The 18,975-nt window shown below is 43.2% G+C and overlaps 2 protein-coding genes across 9 annotated transcripts in view; both read right to left on the bottom strand.

The window, feature by feature from the left end:
• The window catches only part of chd9 (chromodomain helicase DNA binding protein 9), a 70,669-nt gene extending 60,354 nt beyond the window's left edge, over positions 1-10,315 (bottom strand). For 3 of the 5 annotated variants that reach the window (XM_084000567.1, XM_084000568.1, XM_084000569.1), the window contains exons 1-2: positions 10,075-10,315; positions 4,265-5,999 (exon numbers count right to left, since the gene is read on the bottom strand). In XM_084000567.1, coding sequence (XP_083856693.1) covers positions 4,265-5,893 — 1,629 coding nt within the window. In that variant the 5' untranslated portion in view covers positions 5,894-5,999; positions 10,075-10,315. Of the gene's footprint in view, positions 1-4,264; positions 6,000-9,233; positions 9,350-10,074 lie in introns of those variants that run through there. The other 2 variants (XM_084000565.1, XM_084000566.1) reach the window with 2 other exon arrangements.
• A 953-nt stretch (positions 10,316-11,268) lies between these two features.
• Positions 11,269-18,344, bottom strand: aktip (akt interacting protein). 4 transcript variants are annotated; one of them, XM_084001606.1, is made up of 10 exons: positions 18,170-18,344; positions 17,330-17,454; positions 16,039-16,253; positions 15,812-15,876; positions 15,564-15,664; positions 14,656-14,744; positions 14,211-14,309; positions 13,133-13,240; positions 12,922-12,982; positions 11,269-12,740 (listed from the first exon to the last, which is right to left on the bottom strand). In XM_084001606.1, exons 2-10 carry the CDS (start codon positions 17,375-17,377, stop codon positions 12,633-12,635), a joined length of 894 nt encoding a protein of 297 aa, XP_083857732.1. In that variant the 5' UTR covers positions 17,378-17,454; positions 18,170-18,344; the 3' UTR covers positions 11,269-12,632. The 4 variants fall into 4 exon arrangements, with proteins under 4 accessions (XP_083857732.1, XP_083857734.1, XP_083857733.1 ...); XM_084001608.1 differs by having other exon boundaries at positions 16,039-16,250; XM_084001607.1 differs by having other exon boundaries at positions 17,330-17,451; positions 18,170-18,339.
• Between the last annotated feature and the right edge of the window lie 631 nt (positions 18,345-18,975).

The raw sequence follows: 18,975 nt of genomic DNA, 5'->3' as shown, positions 1-18,975 counted from the left end.
GCTCCTACCAGAAAACAGCAACCACCGTGTCAGTTATAAACACAAGGGCAAAGAGGTCATTACCCTTTAATGTCTTTTCTAATTTCCCCTGTTGCACCCTTCATTAAGCCTCATTTTTAGTTTTCGTGTGGTCTTCATCAAACGCAGGTCTTTGTCTGCTCAGAGACACAGAGGTTGTCTCAGCTCCCGGCTTCCCCCTCTGCGCCAGTCAAAGGTTAACACAAGTTCAAGGAGGCTGCCAAAAGTCACAACCAAAAAGCCTCACATTCCAGTCACAAACACAAATGAAAACCTCCACATTTGACCACTGAGCAAGCACTCACCCATCCATCACTCCTGAAAAATACTCAAGGCCATTTAATCCATAGAGAAGAAAGCAAGAGAAAGAAAAGACAAACTGAATAAAAGAGCATACTTTAAATTCAGACCTACTGTGCAGTTTGGGCTGGCAGCGTTCCCACATGCTCCTGACACAGTCAATCCAAGTACAACTCCCTCCTCCCTGTCCTCTCCTCTCTTAGCTCCTCCCCCCGCCTCCTCCTCCTTCTCCGCAGACCCCTCCCCTTCCGCCCACAGCAAACACCGCCTGACTTCCTGTTTACCCCTGACCCTTAGTTACTCTTTGTCCCGCCTCATCTGGCAGGCCTCCAAAACAGACAGGCAAATGAGGCCGGATGCAAACACATAGAACACTTGACAGAGCGAGCAAGAGAGGGCGGGGGCAAGGCTTGGGGTGGTGCGTGTGTGTGTGTGTGTGTGGGGTGGGGGGTGTATAGATGTTGAGGGAGGCAATCAGGGAAAGTGTGTGAATGAGACAGCCTATCACCATGTGACCACAGAAGCAGCAGGTTTCCCAGGGATATGTGTGTGTGCTCAGAATGTGCGTGTGGCACATAGTGGGTGGTGGGGTGAGTGCTGGGGTGATGCATGGTGTCAGGTTTCAGGGCTGATTATGGCACTGCCTGCCCTGTCTGGTCGGCTGGTTGGCTTGGAGTTATATAAACTTCCCAGAGGTCAGTAACCAACAAAGCTAGCATGTCACCCTGACGCAGCAAGCACACACATATACCCGAAGTTGCTCACTGGCAACACAGCTCTGGAGCCGCGGCAGGGTAGAGAGGGGTGAGCAGTGACACCCCGTCAGATAATAAATCTAAGCCAGGGAGGCAGGCCGGCATGGAGGAGGCACCTGGTCAGTGTCACTGCCAGAGGGCCTGTAGTGGCCACAGTAGCCCATCAGCCTTTTCTTTGATGAGAATTACCAACAGCACTGTAGGAACAGGGCAAAAATGTGGTAATCCTTAAGTATCCGAGCAGCAAGGCAATGAACCAAGGGCTGCAGATATACCATAATATATTAAAGTGACATGGCATCACATGGCAAAAAAAAAAAAACACTAACTAGAAACACAAGAAAGAAAGCAACTTAAAAAACTAAAAACTGATTTTTTTTTTTCTTTTTTTTCCTCCCGGTCTAGTCTGTAGTCAAATCATTAATACACTCTCTTGTTTCGAAGAGTGCTGAAGACATATCAGTGTAGACCAGCTGCACAATACAGATTTTACCGTAACCAGTTTTTGAAGTTCAGTTATGAGTATGCACACGAAGGTGATGGACCATGTCACTATTGAATTGATGATGCCTCATCTGCTGCGAAAGGGTGGGACAAAAATCAGGCTGGTAGACACCCTCTTTCAGTTTGAGTGTACCGAGGAAAGGGCGTTTTGAATATGCTGTTGTTGCCCCACACATATCTGAAACCAGTTTCCTGTTTGACTTTGGGGCATGGTTTAATTTGTATCAATATGTAGGTCTATCAAATGAAAATTCACACACATTTAAATGAAAAAAAAAAAAAATTAAAAAGAGGCAAAAAGCAACGCTCCCATTGAAAAGAAACTACGACTAGATTTCCAAAGATGAAATTCCTGGAACATTTACGTATCCAAAATCAACCAACAAATCAAGTCTGCACTTTTGAAAGACTCCTATTCTGTGCAACTTTTTCCAATCTATCCTTAAACCTTAGGAATGGATCATTAAAAAAAAAAATTGCAACATATAATTTAATACATTTTCTGGAGAACCAATTGAATGACTTTTTACTGTCAAGATAAAATGACCAGATGGAAAAATCTGTTTTTGGCTGATCCATATCGCACAACCATTTCGTCTGCCACTTTAACATGCACAGATATTTTAAAGATATCAGTCTTGAGTTCATAACTAGTCACAGCAAAAAGACTGACTGCTGACTCACTTGAGTACACGCAAGGATTTCAGAGTGGCATGCAGCTCAGATGGGTCTCACTGGAGTGCTTGATGCCTGCAAGCTTAAACTACTTCCTCACAGAAGACACTTCACAGTGAAATAAAATGATTCATGTGACAGAGGAGAGTTCCTCACAATCTGTTCATTTAAATTTAGATCCATTGCAACAGGGCCCAAGACATTATTTTTACTCAATTTAACCTCTGAATACAGCAACCAAATTCTTGAACCACGGGTGCTCAGCACAGCTGCAGCTGACCATTACAACCATTGGAAATCCTAATTAGCCACATTCACTGTGGGGGAGTGAAGAGTGGGCAGCTATCCCCTGATGCCTTGCCTGTTCAGCAAACACACTATCAGCAGGCTCTTCACACATCAGTGCACATGAATAGCACAGTCAGCCTGTAAGCATCAACACAGGGCTGGATGTTGACACAGACAGGGAGAGGCTCATGCGTATGGCTGTGGTTCACGGCCCAATTCAATCAAGGACCTTTGCAGATGGGCAAATAGCCTGTGTGGATGAGGTCTGGTTTAGGCAGACTACCAGTTTTGTAGTCGCCTGCTGCCCATTGGAAGATTGTTGTGGCAGTAGTCAACAAACAGGTTGTGTTTTGGCTCGTGGGCATAAGTTTGGTTGAAACCGATTACTGTAACATAGTTGATCAAGCCTTTGTCACACTAGGATAGGTGCAGATACAGAGAGGGTTTGGTCGTGAAGAGTTAAGACAATGTCAAACAACACTTGTGTCAGTTCCAGTGAGCCATGAAAAACAGAAGTACACATGAAAAACAAGTGTGAATTATTGACATCAACATGTGCTAGGGTTTCAGATAATCAGTTTCTGCTAGCTTCAAAACAAATGTGTTCACACAGTTTCTGAAATAACGTTGCTGAAGTCTAACACAAAATGTTACCAAAAAGGAACACACACAAACGTGAATGTGCAGAGTGCAGACCACGATGAAACGTCTGCTGCTTTGGCTGCTGGTCATGTGTCACTTGTGGGCCAGGAGGCTGTGTAGATGCTGCTAAGTTACCAGCCAACTGAGGTCCAGGAACCGCCTGAGGCCTGTTACAGCCAGCTAATGCATTCTCACAGCCTCCCCCTTCGCTTTTTTTTTTCTCACTCTCGAGCTCTTCCTCTCCTGTCTCTTTCCCTCCTTTTTCCATGAACTACTGCTTTCTCCATCTCCCAAACCCCCTCCCCCTCCCTCGGGTGCTTACGACTCTCCTTCACCACGCTCTTTTCCACCCGCCCACTCTCTCACACGTGCACATGCACTCATACACACACACACACACACACACACACACACACACACACACACACACACACACACACACACACACAGACACAGACACACAGAAGACTGTGGCAGCTACCACAACAGCATGCAACCTCCCCCACACTCTATCGAGGCAGTGTGCAAGTGCCTCTGGCTTACCCTGACCCACATCTTGATATAGCCCTAAGTATGCTTACAGCTAAGTCCTGAAGACACTCCTGCCACTCTTAGCCTAATCAGGCCTGACCTGCTGTCAGCGCACTTAGCAGACCAGGCTGGACGGACCATTATCATTTTCAGAGGGCTTTCAAATGGCTCTAGGTACCGCCTCTCCACCTTCCCCCACTCCACCATTGATCGCAGGTCTCCTACTAGACAAGCACATGTTCTATCTGGGGTAGTTGGTTAAACATTACATGAGTGACTGAATTCTGCGCCATTATATAGTGATACTAATTCTCTTAAATTTCAGCAAAGAAATGTTCCCCATTAGTATTGCAAATATTAAGTGTGTGTGTATTAACCGTCACTATCATCTCTTCTCCTGGGTAATCAAAGCTGAGAGGAAATGGGGCCCAGAGTGCCCATATAAATCAGAGTGGAACAGAGAGAATATCACTGGCTGAAACATTCAGCCATGCTTATGTAATACTAAAAACCAAAAGGAGTGATGAATGAAGTTTATAGCTTTGTATTACCTTCTCTTCCTTGTACTCAACAGGTGGTGGTTTCCTGTGCTCATGTCCCCCCTCCACAGTGGAATTGGCCCAGGAACAGTTGGAGTCATCCTGTTGGCTGAGAGCAGCCTCCAGCTGGGGCAGTAGGTCAGGCAGGAGGTCAGGAGGCTCCAGTCCCTCCAAGTCTTCTTCCTGAGCGTCTGATGTCAGGAGGCTATCACCCAAAGCTTGGTATCCATTAGTGTCGATAGCCCCGCAGCTCTGGGGCTGCTCAGAGGGCAGCTGGCTGGTCATGCTGGGGTAGCAGCTCATAGACTCACCAAACATCTCAGATGACCTGCAGTTTCCCTGGGTTTCCCTGGAACAACGTAGGGCCCGGAAAGGACATTCTTCTGCTGCTGCCTGGCTGACTGGGACCCTTGTGTGCTGCTGACTCATAGCTCCTGTGGATGGAAACTGACATACTGTCCCCGACAGCTCAGGCACTGTAGACGTGAGGGGTGCAGTGGTGGTGGTGGGCCCAGATACTGAGGCTGCGGACATAGACTGCTGATTGAGACTGGGTATTTCTGGCTCTCCGGGGTAAGCGGGGTACTGAGCCGGTTGGTATGCAGTAGCAGAACTGACCGAGCACGTGGGTAGAGAGTGAACCATAGATGATGAGTGCATCGCGAAGGGCAGGTTAGGGTCTTCTGGCCCCGATCCAGTGAAGGCTTGGCCCCCCCTGGTCAACTGGTACCTACCATGCTGCTGCTGGTGTTGTTGTAAGCAAGGCCCACTCAGAGATGCATTTTGACTATCTAAATAAGACTTACTTGGCAAAGCCCTTGATTGGAACCTTGGTCCCCCTACATTTAGTTGGTGCTGAACCCGCTGCTGACCGTGATGAACTTGTTGTTGGCTCTGACCTCCTTGGTGAAAGGGAAAATTGTGATGCTGCTGTTGCTGCAGGGGCATAGTCTGTGTGTTAATTTGTTGGTGCTGGTGCTGGTTTAACAGCTGTTGCTGATGACTTTGCTGTTGTTGTTGTAGCTGCTGCTGCTGCCTTATTCTGTGCTGCTGCTCTTGTTGTTGACGGTGACAGGGGTGGTGTTGTTGCTGTTGTATTTGTTGTTGTCTGACATGAAGTTGCTGGTTGTGCAGAGGCGGCTGCTGGGGCTGCTGCTGATGACAAAGCTGTTGTTGCTGATGCTGCTGCTGCTGCTGCTGCTGCTGAGATATGGGGTGGTACATGTTCCCATTCTGGTCTTGGTTGCCCCACATTGGACTGCTACTGTTACAGAACAGCCCATTGGATTGGGGTACTTGGCTCATGGCGGCGCTGTGGTACTGGCCATGTTGCTCTGGCATCATACCACCACCTACAACACTGGTGCCCCCAGGACCAGAAAATGCCTGCCCTGTGGGATTCTGTGCTTTAATACCGATGTAGTGACCCATCTGTTGACTGTAGTTGGGCAGGACTGGTTGGGCAGAAACTGGTGGCATTATTTCTTGGTGCTTCCCTGAACCTAACGGCTCCACTTGGAGGGGTTCAAAGTCAGCACTGAGGTTTAGCTCATCCACAAGTGATGGTGCTGAAGGAAACCCATCCTCATCCAGCCCATCCAAACCTCCAACAAAGAGACTAGGGTCATCAAAGAAATCCATGGCAGAGCCCCAGGGGTAACTGGAACCTTTGGAACACCACTGGATCCAAGCTGGTCCCAATGAGCCTCACTTTCTACAGTTACAGCATGTCCAAAATGTTGAGTCCCTGTCCAAAAAGAAAAAAACAACAACGTAAATATCAGATGATAAAGACTGCATACTGTATGATCTAAATAAAGAGCAGATCAGTTTGCAAACACACTTCAAGATAATCATTAAATGATTCCAGTGGAAACTCCACCACAAAAACGGGCAAATGAATTATTTTTAGACTAGTCTATCAAGTTCTTTTTTCCACACACCATGTCTTTTTTTGTTGTTGTTAATCATCAGTTTCTTCTTAATAGAACTACAAGAAAATTCCATCCAGTGTAAGAAAAAAAAAGCTTTCAAAAGGCAGGTAAGGGCTAGGTCTGAAGGGTCTGGGAGAAATTTGGTTCTGTCAATTATACATCAGTACTGGGCTGGCTTTCATGTGTGCAGCAAAGCAGCTGGTGCAAACCAACCGCCAGCCACCAGCAGGTGCTTCTTCCTGTACCCCCTTCCCTTTAACACACACACACACACAAACGCACACACAAACGCACACACAAATGCACCTCAACCCCACCCCCCACACCCACAACCAATGAAGCTGCCTGCCCTGCCGCTGCAGAATGTGTGGGAGGTGCAGACAGCTGATAGAATTTCAACAGCTAGGGACAGAGGCAGATGAGGCCCTTTGAGAGTGTGCGTGCGTGCGTGTGTGCGCGCGTGCGAGATAGTGTGTGTGTGTGGGTGTGTGTGTTCTGCAACCACAGACCAGCGGAAGATGACAGAAGCTAACCCAGGTCAGTCATTATATGCTGACTTGCTATGCACCCAGGCACACAGAGGCATGAATAGACACAGACATTTCTCCAGTGCCTCGGTCTAACTTGCATGGGATACTAAAGTGGTTCTCATTTATTTTAAATACAAATCATTAGGCTAATACGTGGTTTAAAAAAAAACTGTTGTTTGTACTACTTTCCAAATTACAGTAGGTTTTGCTTGTGGTGTTTCTCTCCAAAACTACAGCACATGTGATTTTGAGTCACAAGCCAAATAAATTATTAACAATGACAAACACTGAGCGCAAGTAAGTGGTTAAACACCCTCAACTCACAATTTGAGGATGAACAATTTTGTAGCCTATTTTTTTTACAATCTGAGTGAATTTGAAAACTCAAATATTGTCTTAACAAGCATCAGCAACATGCCCATGCTGTTACACTAAAATGTGATTCAGGAGTTAGGGCAGGTTACTGATGATCCCATTTGCCATCTTTTCAATATCTAGACTGAAGCAGTAAATCTGGCCATGTGGCCTGCTTGGCCCATATCAACCAGTGCATGCTATTTGTATCACTGTTGATTCCATTGTTTTGGTTTACAATCACTCATTATATGGCAACCTTTCCAGTCCCTGATAGGTTGCCAGTCACTAGAGCTGACAGTCATTCATACTCACATTCACAACTATGGGCAATTTTTCGCTGCTAACCTGTATGTGTGTGGATGGTGAGAAGAAACCAAAACACCTGCAGAAAATCCACACAGCCTACGGGAGAACATTCAACCCCCTCACAGAAAGGCCCCAGCAGGTGTCGGCAGGTTTGATCCCAGAAACTTCTGTTCTGAAACTTCTCTGAGTCAGCATGTTGTCCTGTTTTCATATCTATCATACTGTGGTTGAGTCAGTTCATGCAGCGTATGTGAACTAATTCATGCATTTCAGGAGCTAAAATTGAATTAGACTAATTAGACCAGACATATGATTTAGTTTAGTACAATATTTTAAAGTAAATATTTTTTAGTGTTGACCAGAAATGATCTCTTCAAAACAAGGGACCAAGCACTGCACTTGACAGTGCTACAAATCAAATTAATTTCTGTCAGGTGTGAATTAGCCTAAGTTTTATTTTCAGTACTTCATCCCAAATGTTGTAATTTCAGTTAAACAAAGCCTTATCCAAACTCAAAACATTAACTGAGCAAAGGAGCAAAGAGAAGTTAGGCCTATAAAATTACTCAGCTTTACTGGAATATCACTACACACAGTTCCTGCTAAAGCTCAGCCTCATGCGAACAGGTATGTAGCCTACCATGCATATTATCACTATCCCCACCAATCACCATCAACGGCTTCCAATATAAATGTGTCCACACAGGCATGAAGCCATTCCTGTTTTCAGTTCAGGCTGTACTTCCAGTTTCACATTCACCCCAGTGCTTTGTTAACTGTCCTGTTGATTGGGGAGTCATGCGACTGCCCTACAATGAGGCATTCCCACTTGCCTATATTCACGGACAACATAACGATGATTTCTTTCATATTGTCAACAAGCTAAATGGGAGGCATGTGAAAACATACAATACTGCTCGGGCAAGAATTGGGAGAGTAAATGTGCATAATAGCCACATTGGAGATATTTAAGAACAATTGAAAAAAAAAAAACTACCAATCATAAGAAAGTGATATTGCACAATCTCTTACTCTAGTAAATGGCTTTTAGAGTAAATAACCGGTTGTTTTTTTGTTTCTGTACTTAGTTATCTTCGGGATAATTATCCTGAGCTTGGACTGACACTTTTTTGGGTTTTTTGTCAAACTGCTGACAATGTAAAAGTCTGAATCACAGCTGCCCTCAACTTGAAGGCTGAGGGAAAAGAAACAGTCCACCAAAGCTGGATTTACAACAGTTGGAAGTGATGGTAGATCCCATAACTGCAATGTGTTGTGAAAAATAATACACGATTAAATCACGTTTGCCATGTGCCCTGAATCAATACAGCATGTTCCTGAGCCTGCTAATCAAGCCACTGCTAACAAACGCCCCCGGCCTAAAAGTCCAAAAGCACACCACCCCCACCTCTCCTGTCTCTGCCGACTTCCAGCTGTTTCCTTCATTATCGTGACGTTGTAAGCACCATCCAAGCACGTGCAACTCGGGTCCCATATCAACATGAACTATGTACAAGCAAGTGTCCGGAGGTCGCCATTGAAGCCAGCTGGATCTGCTGTCACACAAATGGCCACTTCACGCAGCACAACACCAAGCAGTAGCCTAGAAGCTAAGTAAATATAGAATATGCCTTATTATTTCCTGGGGTAAAAAGTTAACCATGTTGCACAAGTAACTAAGTAGGTGTTGCTGTGACTGAAAGCGCATTTCATTTAGTAGAAAGAAAGAATTATAAAATGTTTAAGGGTTACAACATGGCTACAGTTGTGCCATGTAAAAGTAAGAAAAACATCGTCGCCGCGTTATATTTTATCAAGAAGTGATTACTACGATGAAATAGACTCGGGGCTCACCACAGAAGTCGGCAGCATCCTTTTCATCTTCACCCAGTAGCTAATGGCTTCAACTCAACTCCTGCGAGCACGCTGTTTGAGAAGCCGACGAGGCGGCAATGTGTTGCGCCACTTGAAGCACAAGTGCTCGCCAACAACAACAACAAAAAGAATGCACCTGGACATCTGCTTTTAGATGTAAAGCGTTAGACCCGGGGTCATTGAGATAAGTCACATGCGCCCCGGGCCAAACCTCCACTTTGGAAGTCACTGGATTCAAAAGGTGTCGTCACTACCGTGACGTTTCCTCAGTGAAGAAGAAGAAGAAGAGGACGGTGTGGAGGAGGGGGAAGAGGCCGGAGATGGATGGAGAGGTCGACAGTGATGGTGTCCATGATAATACGACGACGGTGTTTTCGACCGACTTTCGTCCGCGTATTTGATAAATTGGTGGCCGGAGCCTATGACTCTGCCAACAGTTACCGCGTCCACATTAAAGTACGGTGCTGAGAGAGTGAACCCGGCCGGTCGCTGTCAGTTCAGGACCACCATGGCCGAGAACCACGGTGGACTACTTAGAAGTAGCGCACGTTTTCATTGAGCCCGCAAACTGTTAGAAAGTATAGCTTTTGTTGTTTAAAAAGCCAAATGACGGAAAACACACGCGGACAAGTATGGCAGGACAAGTCATAGCATATCTACCGGGAAGATACACACTCAGCAAGGCGGTGTGTCATCAGACAGCTGAGGCGAGCCTCACTAACTGACTGTCAGAAATTTGACAGCTCCTACCCTGAATGAAACAGAACCCCTCTAGTCTAAATCGTCTCTCAAAATAATCTAAAGACGTGCTGTTCCTTACCTGAAACGACCCCTAAAGCGCAACTCCGGGCGTCAATGTAGGTTGAGTGTTATCGGCGAAGTTGTGACTGTGTTGTTAGTTGTACTCCTGCTGGCGACCACGGCACAGCGGCTCTACCGCTGGTGCTGACGTGACTGTGATAACACCACATTTGCATATTAGTGACCTGCTCTGTGATTGGACCACCCACAAATTGCCACAATGTCGTAGTTTAATGCGAGATTAAACACCGGTTCACTCTCTGTTAGTACTTTTGTTGCGGTGCCGGCCCAAGTGAGGACCGCGGACCTGCTGGTTAAATCATTTATTCAGCCGCAAAATCCCTATGTTGACAGAGTGCATAAGATGGCCGCGTTCAGGCCAGAGCCAATCCGGAGAGGTTTTACTTTAGCACATGGAGCGGAGTCTCTACTCAATGCAAACGTGACAGGAGTGGGAGTGCCCCTCCCCACTGTGGTTACATACCGACCTCTGGTGGCAGATCCAGTGACACACTGCCTTTAAATTCGCTTATACCACTTTGGAGTAGCCTATCCTAAATACAGCTTTCATACCAAGAAGATTTATGACATTTAATCTCTTGAAGCACACATGTTACATATTGCTAATTTGATTGAATAGCTTTTTTGATTTAATCCAAAATTGTTTAAAAGTGAGGGACTATAATACCAATAGGCCTATGAATTAGGCTACTTTATTAATCCCGAACCATGCAAGTCCCTGTCCCTGGCTCTATTGTGTAATAAATGTATATTCCCATAACAGAAAATAATGCCACAATTGTCCTTCTTCAATATGTGTAGGACAATGTGTTATCTAGTTGAGCTAGGCTACTACCAGTAGTATGCATTGTTGGCCTATTGGTCAAACATGATGTGATGAGGTTGTCTATCTTCCCCGGGCCTTTGCTTGTGGTTTGTTTTGCTTTACACCGACGACATGCACCACATATTTAATATGGCACATAAGCACCCTCACGCACCACTGACATTCATTTCCACACCCCATTGTGTATATTTACTTTTTATTTCTTTCAATAAACTTTATTGCCTTTATTCACGTAATGTGTGCTTTTCCGTGGTTTGTTGCGGCCTCAGAGCCAGTTTTAACAACCTTAAGATAATTTGTGCTCTGCTTTAGGGGTTTAAATTCAGTATTAATTATGACATACAAGTTATACACAAGAAAACAAAGTATGATTTGACTGAGCATTTTATTGATTTCAGAAAAAAAGCAAATATATCCCACATGATCTATGCAGCAATGTCTTTCATAAAGTGGAGCAGGAATTGTTCCATATTGAACACATTAAAACTCATGTTTGAAGATGCCAAAGGCCTGAAAGACAGTGTGTACAAGTACATTGCACATTTTGTCACATCTTTGCCTTTTGCAGCTATAAATAGATCTAATATGTTTCAGCACCATATGAGCTATCATAAAATAGATAGGTAGAGGTTCTCACACCTTTTTAGAATGTCACACCTCATCCACATCCTTAGTTAGATAATATTGAAAGTAGCCGGATAGTGTGGTAAGTTACTTTGGTCTGGCAAAACAGAAAAGGGGTATTCTTGTAGTGGACTTGATCTCTATTTTGTGCTGCTCAGAAACTCGATAATAACTAAACCTTATGAAAATACATTTCTTTAGACCTATATTGGAGTCCCACAGTAACTTCTTTGACATGTAAAGTAAAGATCTATAAGGATGCTTAAATAACATTTGGAGAGAAAATGAACCAAAACATTCACTTAGAAAATCCAAGCAGTCATGTCTCCCTAAGTCAAACCTTACCACAGCAACCATTATTTACACATCAAACCTTTAATAACCAATAGCCAAAGGTACATAAAAACATTCAAATGATTTAAAATCAGACAAAGTAAATGAACTCATTTAGCATCTCATTTAAAACCATACATGGCTGCTCTGCTTTATATATATATATATATATTAGGGACTATGTAAGACAAGAGAGGACAGACAGTAGAATTAAAAAGAAATAATCTTCCAATAAGAAACAAATATAAAAGCATGTCAGCCTAATTGGGTGTTGGGAGAGGTGGTATTTAGGATGTTTCCTTCACACAGCTTTTGCTGTGACATTCCACGTCTGACAAATAAACAGTCCTGAGCCAGTTTCAGCAAGTGGTACAGATCATGTAGTTCCACTATACTCACTGTATGAAGGCAAATTGCTTTGCTCATACTTTTCCGCTCCGTTTGGGACATTATGTTATCATCTAGCCCAACATGTGCATGGATCCAAAAATCTAAATGAGAAAGCTCTTTGTTTGCATCACAGCCTAAATGATGTTGCAGAGACATCCATATGTCATCGTTGATTTACACATGATAACGTTTTTCCTTATTCTAAAGCTGTTTGAGGAGATGCCTACAAAGCTTTTAAAGCCGAGCAATAACGTGGAGATTTAATATTAAGTTCTCCCAACTGTTTCAAGGATCCAGTTCACAGAAACAGCTGAGGCTTGCCAGTGGCCTGGCATCCAATGCTTGTGCCTCCCTCTAGTGGCCACTGCAGCCGCAGTGCAGGTTCAGCTCTGGGGAGGACTGTCATCTTTGCTGAATGGCTGCGTCGATCCAGGCTTCACCCAAGACAGCCCCGAAACCTGCGTTCCCTTGTGGTGATCGTCAGGCCGTCTCTAGGGCAACAAGGCAAATTAGCAGTTACATAACAGGAACAGCTCAACCAATCAAGGTGCTCATAGCCCACACTTTCTTAACCAAATCCTTTGGGTTTTAATCTTAGAGAACTGCAACAGACTTGACTTTTACTCATTTACAACCTGAGACAGTTAACCTCACTACTTCTGTAAAACTTACTTTGTATGTGAACATCCGCTCTTTTGCTTCCTCGTGAACAGCTGGGTTCCATGGAGAGAAACTGTAACCAATAAAAACAGTGGCACAGTGAGTGTTGCAAACATACATTTTTACCCTTCACAGTTTCATCCTGAATGCACATGAAATAACAAGTTGATGGACCTGTAGTGGTCAGAGTTGTGGAATTTAAAAATGGAGACAGTGTACCAACCTTATTGCGTAGGGATCCTCTATCTTGGGCTGGTCAAAGAGATGACTGTTGCATAGTCTCACACTGTCCACCACCTTGCTTTTGAACAACTGCACATCCTTTTCATATCTGAAAAAGAAAAGAAATAGTAATGTTTCTACGGCAATTCAAATCACAGAAGACACTTAAGACTTGTAGCAAGAAAAGCACAGCCATAACTGACAACAGCTAGAGTTAATTCAAAACACTAGGACCAGTTCTAGGGTCCTCTTATTATGAATGGTCATTGACACATTAAATGGAGTCAAGAGATCGTTCGCATTAACTACACCTGTGCAGTTCATGCTCCAAGTTAAAGGGACAACGAGGAGTTTTGGAAAAGCCTCCGCGTGCGCACCGTAGAATTCTTCGACCGGCACAAGACGGACTCATGTTTTCATTCATCAAGAATTAAAGTCAGAGGTTTAAAGAGGTTCAGTTACCGTCGTAGTCCCGACCATAAACGGCAATACGGCGGCATTATTCTCATGAGCGTCCGCGAAACCGAAAGTAAGGAAACGCTGGTCGGCTCGCCCAGCATTTCCACCATTAATTAAAATAACAAAATAACGATAGAGACAAAACAATATATTTATCGAAAATGGAGCCATTAACAAGTGTGGGTAGCGTAGATTCATCCACATTAACGTGAGACTTTTTTATAACCAAATAGAAACTCCTCGTTGTCCCTTTAAGTGTCCTGTTTAAAGCCAAATTCATAGAAATACAAATATTCTGATTTATGATTTGTTCAACATGACACAGTAGGTGTTGGTCATTTGTAACAGTATTTACCAGCACAATATAGCCAGAAGCTTATTTCATACAATTCTGTCAGTCACATTAGCAGAAAAAAAGACCAATTTATCATGTCCGACTTGCATTTAAATTGTCTCTAGCTTTAAAATCATATGCAAATATGTAAAAGATAAAATACCTGGCCTGGAAATGAAGAACATTTTCAGTAAGCTTCTTTGGCAATATTTCAGAACAGAATAAGTTACTTGTCGCTAAAATGTGTCCTCTTATGCATTTGAATAAAAACAAGTCAGACACTTACAGAACTGCAGCCTCTGGGTTGAGTGGTTCTGTGGTATTGATCTTGTAGAAAATTGTTCGTGCATACATCAGGACTTGCCAGATGTGGTTGTGATTTCGTCTAGAAGAGCACAAGGAGATGACAATATTATCAAACCTTTTTGCAAGGAACATGGTGTGTTTGACCAATATTAAAATCAAACACCAGATCAGGTTTATTTTCAAAGATACTTTCACACCATATCATACTGCTTATTTTTTCATTGTTCTTAAATAGTCCTTCGGGCAAATTCTGTTAAGTACAACTTTGCATACCATGCCCTGCTAAGTTAACAGTCGACTTTCTAAGGATGAACAAAAATAAATTATTTAGCTTTCACTAAAGTTTGCATTTTTTTCAACTGAAAAACCACAGTTTGAAGAACATGGGAGAGTAAATGACACAAGCGTGGGAATAGGGACCAGACCTCCATTTGGTGAAAGCTCTTCTCACATCAAGCTCTCCAGACACAGGGTCAACAAGAGGATGGAAGACTGGGATGTCAAATACCAATTTCTAAAATGAAGCACAATAAAGAAATAGTTGAAGGTTTTCCCACTTCTCTCCCCTCTCAATAATATTTCATGAATGTTAGGTTTTATTATTATAGTTTGATTTACACTCAGTACGTTTACATGACGCTTGAGAAAACCGAATTATTTCCTTAATCCGACTATAGCTGGACAACTGAGCGCATGTAAACGCGTTAGTCCGACTCTGATTAATATAATAATGCGATTGGAATTCGACTTTCTCCAGCATGTATATGCCTTAATCTGAGTTTAACTAGACAACGCATGTGCTATTGTTGTAGCGTTACGGCATTCTTGTCTGCCTCTCGAAATCACTATGACCACGAGGGATGGCGTGCACCTTATCTGCACAATAAGTAACACGCACATTACATACGAGATGAACAAAACTGTACGATTAACCATCTTGCTGTGAAAATGCCGGTCTGCCGCCTGGTTAATAGGTCAACCGGAAAAGGGGCCGTATTAACCTGCTGAAACGACGCATTACCGCCACCTAGTGTTGAGGAGGAGGACACGTTCCCATCAAGTTATTAGATTTTCTCAGTTGCATGTAAACTGGGACAAGGACAGAAGTCCGATTAGACGCCAAAATCAAATTTTGAGCATAGCTTGATTAAGCTGTGCATGTAAACATACTGACTTTTAGATAGATCTGAAGTGTTTCAGTGTGATGTTCCACGGGGAAAATATGACTGAACACATGTCCCTGCGTAACAGTTCCAAAATCTTTAAGACGTGCATCATTTCTTTAGAATTTGCGGCCTTGTAAAAAAAAAAAAGTCAATATTTCATTACTCACAGGGCACTCTCCATCCGGATAGTTGTCTGGAATATACACAGTGAATTTGAAGACTCCATCCTGGTACAAGCCATGTCTGATGAATATGACCCCAAACCACACTAAACAGAGGGACACATGATATTTCAAAATCTTCACTTGTTTGCAAAAAATCTGAACTGAAACAAATTGAAGCATTTCAAATTAAGTAGGTCTTACATGAATGCAAATATAAAACATTAAGTGCTTTAGTGTGAGAGAGTCCTTACTTAGTGCCGACTTGTAGGATGGTTGGACATAAATTCCTGGGAGTTTCTGCTTAATCACTAGTGTGCTGCAAGTCACATGGCAATATGTTAAATCAATACAAAAAAGGGAGGAAAACATGCATGCAACATGTTTCATTATTGGGTTAATTAAAATAACATAACAAATACCAATGGAGTAAAGACGAATCAATTGAACTTTTAATTTCTCGTACTGGACTAGTACTTACAACTCAGCCAACAAAGAGTACTCCAGGTAAAAAGGACCGTAGGAGGCATGTGTGCCATTGGCTGACTGGGCTGGAGCGCCCAATGATGCAGGCTTGGTAATGGGGGTTGCATTCTTAGGAATGGGTGGAAGCTGCTTTTTGCTAAAGGTCAGCCGGGCTGGACTGGCTCTCTGCTCCCCGTGTCCGCCCTGTTCCTCGTTGTCAGGTCTCTGCTGCTTAGAAGGAGAAATATAACAGAAATGATTGGCCAAGGGAAGGACCATGTGCCGTCATCAACATCTCAGGTTATGACCCAACTGGTTTGCAGCCAGCAGAAAACAGTGTCTAGACAATAGCATGCTCTCAAGTAGAGCTGTGATGGATAGATCTTACTGATGCTTCTGGGTAGCTGTGGTAGTGTCACTGTATACTGTATTGAACACACACCATGATGCCAGGAATGTGTCAGGAAGCCACAACGAATGTTGCTGATTAATTCTGCAAGTATGCCAGGAATGCTTGCAGTGAATAGTGCGTTAATACAACAGACCTAGTTGGTACATTCACTGATGTCAGACTTGCCCCCAGTATGTTTTCAAAAATGTTCCTGTGAATAGGCAGGTAGAGGAATAAACTCACACAAATGCACAAAGTAATACAGTTTGCCCCCACCCTACCTCACCAGGATTGCACCAAGATGCTACAATGCATGCTCCCCCTTCTAAAAGTGACTAGTAGACCACCCCCAACTTGAGTATAATGTTGTTGTTATAGTGCAAACCATCCCTGCAAATTCTGAGAAAATTTACAAAAATACAAAGCTGTGGAGAAGAAGTCTAGGCACAACAAGCTCATTTTTGCTGATAGATCTGATTCTTGAATCTAAGTTACAGCTCTCAGTTAAAAGTTCCCAAATTCCAATCTTCCACCATCTTAAGACCTTTGAAGAATCCTTTCCTTTGCCAATATTGTCAGCCCACATGTGATCTTACCCAACCTCAACCATACAATTTGTGTTTATATTTAGTGGACAACTAGTCCAGTCGTGCCCACCATAGTGGGCACAACTATCATGTTATTAAATGACGCATATTTAACATGTTAAACACCAATATCTCATATCCCTTGCTGAGAAGAACATTACTGCCATTTGCATCCGATTTCAGGTGAAGTCTTTCACAGACTTTCATATATTTGGGTACAATCTAAAGTTCTATATAATATGCCTTCCACGCCCAGGATTTAACTTACTGGCCACTGACCAACTTTTCAGATCCACTGTAGCCAGCACGTTGCAATTCAATGCGTTTACCTTACGACTTGTGTTGGCAGACATGCTCCAGAAGGGGTTTAAGTTCATTACTCATCCAGAGGTTCAGGTTGGTGTTCCTCCGTTTATGAAGGTCCCACGACAACTGCTGTCCAGGCCATCAACTGCTGTGATGGAAAGAAACACACGTGAAACAAATGTCCGCCCATACAAACAGTTTGTAAACACAATGCACAGTCAAGCATCCGATCCAATGTTTAGCTAATGTCATCCACCAAACACGTATGGTTTCAACTTGGCGTTCATTGTTAAAATATCTTAACAGCACATTGACAGAACACAAAGTGAGAAAAGTTAACTGCTAGTTCGCTCCTAACGAGGGAGTGTTTGGGACAGCCTAATGCTAACCTAGCTAGGTACTGGAATATGCTAACGTAGGCTATTTTGTTGTTGTCGACACTCAAAGTCTTTCGTATAGCTACTGCTAAGTTTTGTAAAGTGGTTGTCGGGAGCCGTGTTTTCATTTCAGTAAAATTAGCTCATATTGTCGGGGTATTTCTGGCAGGATATCGAGTTATCGTGTCATTCGCCAAAGCCTGAGGTTACAGTGCTAACTTAGCAAACGTTAACGTTAGGGAGCTACGGTAGGTGGGCAAAACCAATGTGATTGTAGCTGACCGCTGAAAATATGACCAATTAATTCTCCAACGTATGCAAAAAGTCAATGATAACACACTGACGCTGTGTCAGCTGCTTCTTTTCATCCACTTTTTATGACATCTTGAGCATTAGCTGAATAAGCTACCTTTGGTGTTGCTAACAACTTGATTATCCCTTTAAATTTAGCCTTTGCACGCAAACAACCTCAGTGGCGTGACTCACCGTATTTGCTCGAGATCTTATAAATGTTCCTTTAACAGATGCGTTGACGCGTGTCTCGGTATAATTTTCAGGGAAACTAGTCTCTGTTGCTCGCCATTCCGTTGGGTGGCATTCCTGCTAAGTTGCTAACGTTAGCTAGCTAAATAATTTGACAGACACAGAAACCGGAGTTCAATCTAACAAAATGAGGGGGCGTTTCGGTGTGTGAGCTCGGATTCTCATTGGTCTACAGGATGAACGTTCTCACAGCTGATTTGTTGGTGCTTCCGTCACGTTAAACCTGACGGGACAGTGGTTTCTCTGTCAGACAAAGATCAATAGTGCCACTTTGCTATGTCACATATAAAATAATATTTTTTACTCCTGATAAGATGCTATATTGTTCACTTTTATTAATTCACTCGCTGTACTCGGGGGGGGGGGACATAATAAGTGAGCGCACCAGCATGCAAAATGCACTAATTGAAAGAGAGTAGGCCTACAGGTAGCCTAATAATCTTCCATTGATTACAGCTGTGGGTGTGGTTATTGACGATCATTCTGGCATGTTGACAATGTTTTCATGAATTTGGCTTTAAAAAGTTAAGTTGCAATTCAAAATGTGAAGGTCTATCTGTTTGTATCTGTTTAAATTCTGCCGAAACTGACAAACATAGGCTATAACTAGCCTATTTGATTACCGTAATGAAATGTTTTAGGTTAAACATACTGCTTGTTAAACCTGGTGGCCCAAAGAATCAAATCTTAATTTTCGTGTTATAGAAAGTTTAGGAATTGTCACTAAATTCATTCTGTAGCTAATATCA

This window comes from Trachurus trachurus (genome assembly GCF_905171665.1).
Source record: "Trachurus trachurus genome assembly, chromosome: 3".
NCBI classification, from domain to species: Eukaryota; Metazoa; Chordata; class Actinopteri; order Carangiformes; family Carangidae; genus Trachurus; species Trachurus trachurus.
The sequence above is the reverse complement of the archived record's forward strand: the minus strand, read 5'-3'. Positions and strand labels throughout refer to the sequence as shown.

Bases quoted from the DNA above. Each gene is read 5' to 3' on its own strand.
- aktip (XM_084001606.1), bottom strand. From the start codon at position 17,377: ATGAACTTAAACCCCTTCTGGAGCATGTCTGCCAACACAAGTCGTAAG. The intron at 13,241-14,210 runs GTAAGTGTCTGA...TTTCTTTTTCAG, and splicing joins AACCCAGAGGCTGCAGTTCT to ATATGAAAAGGATGTGCAGT. The intron at 12,741-12,921 runs GTAAGTTTTACA...TTGTTGCCCTAG, and splicing joins AGCGGATGTTCACATACAAA to AGACGGCCTGACGATCACCA.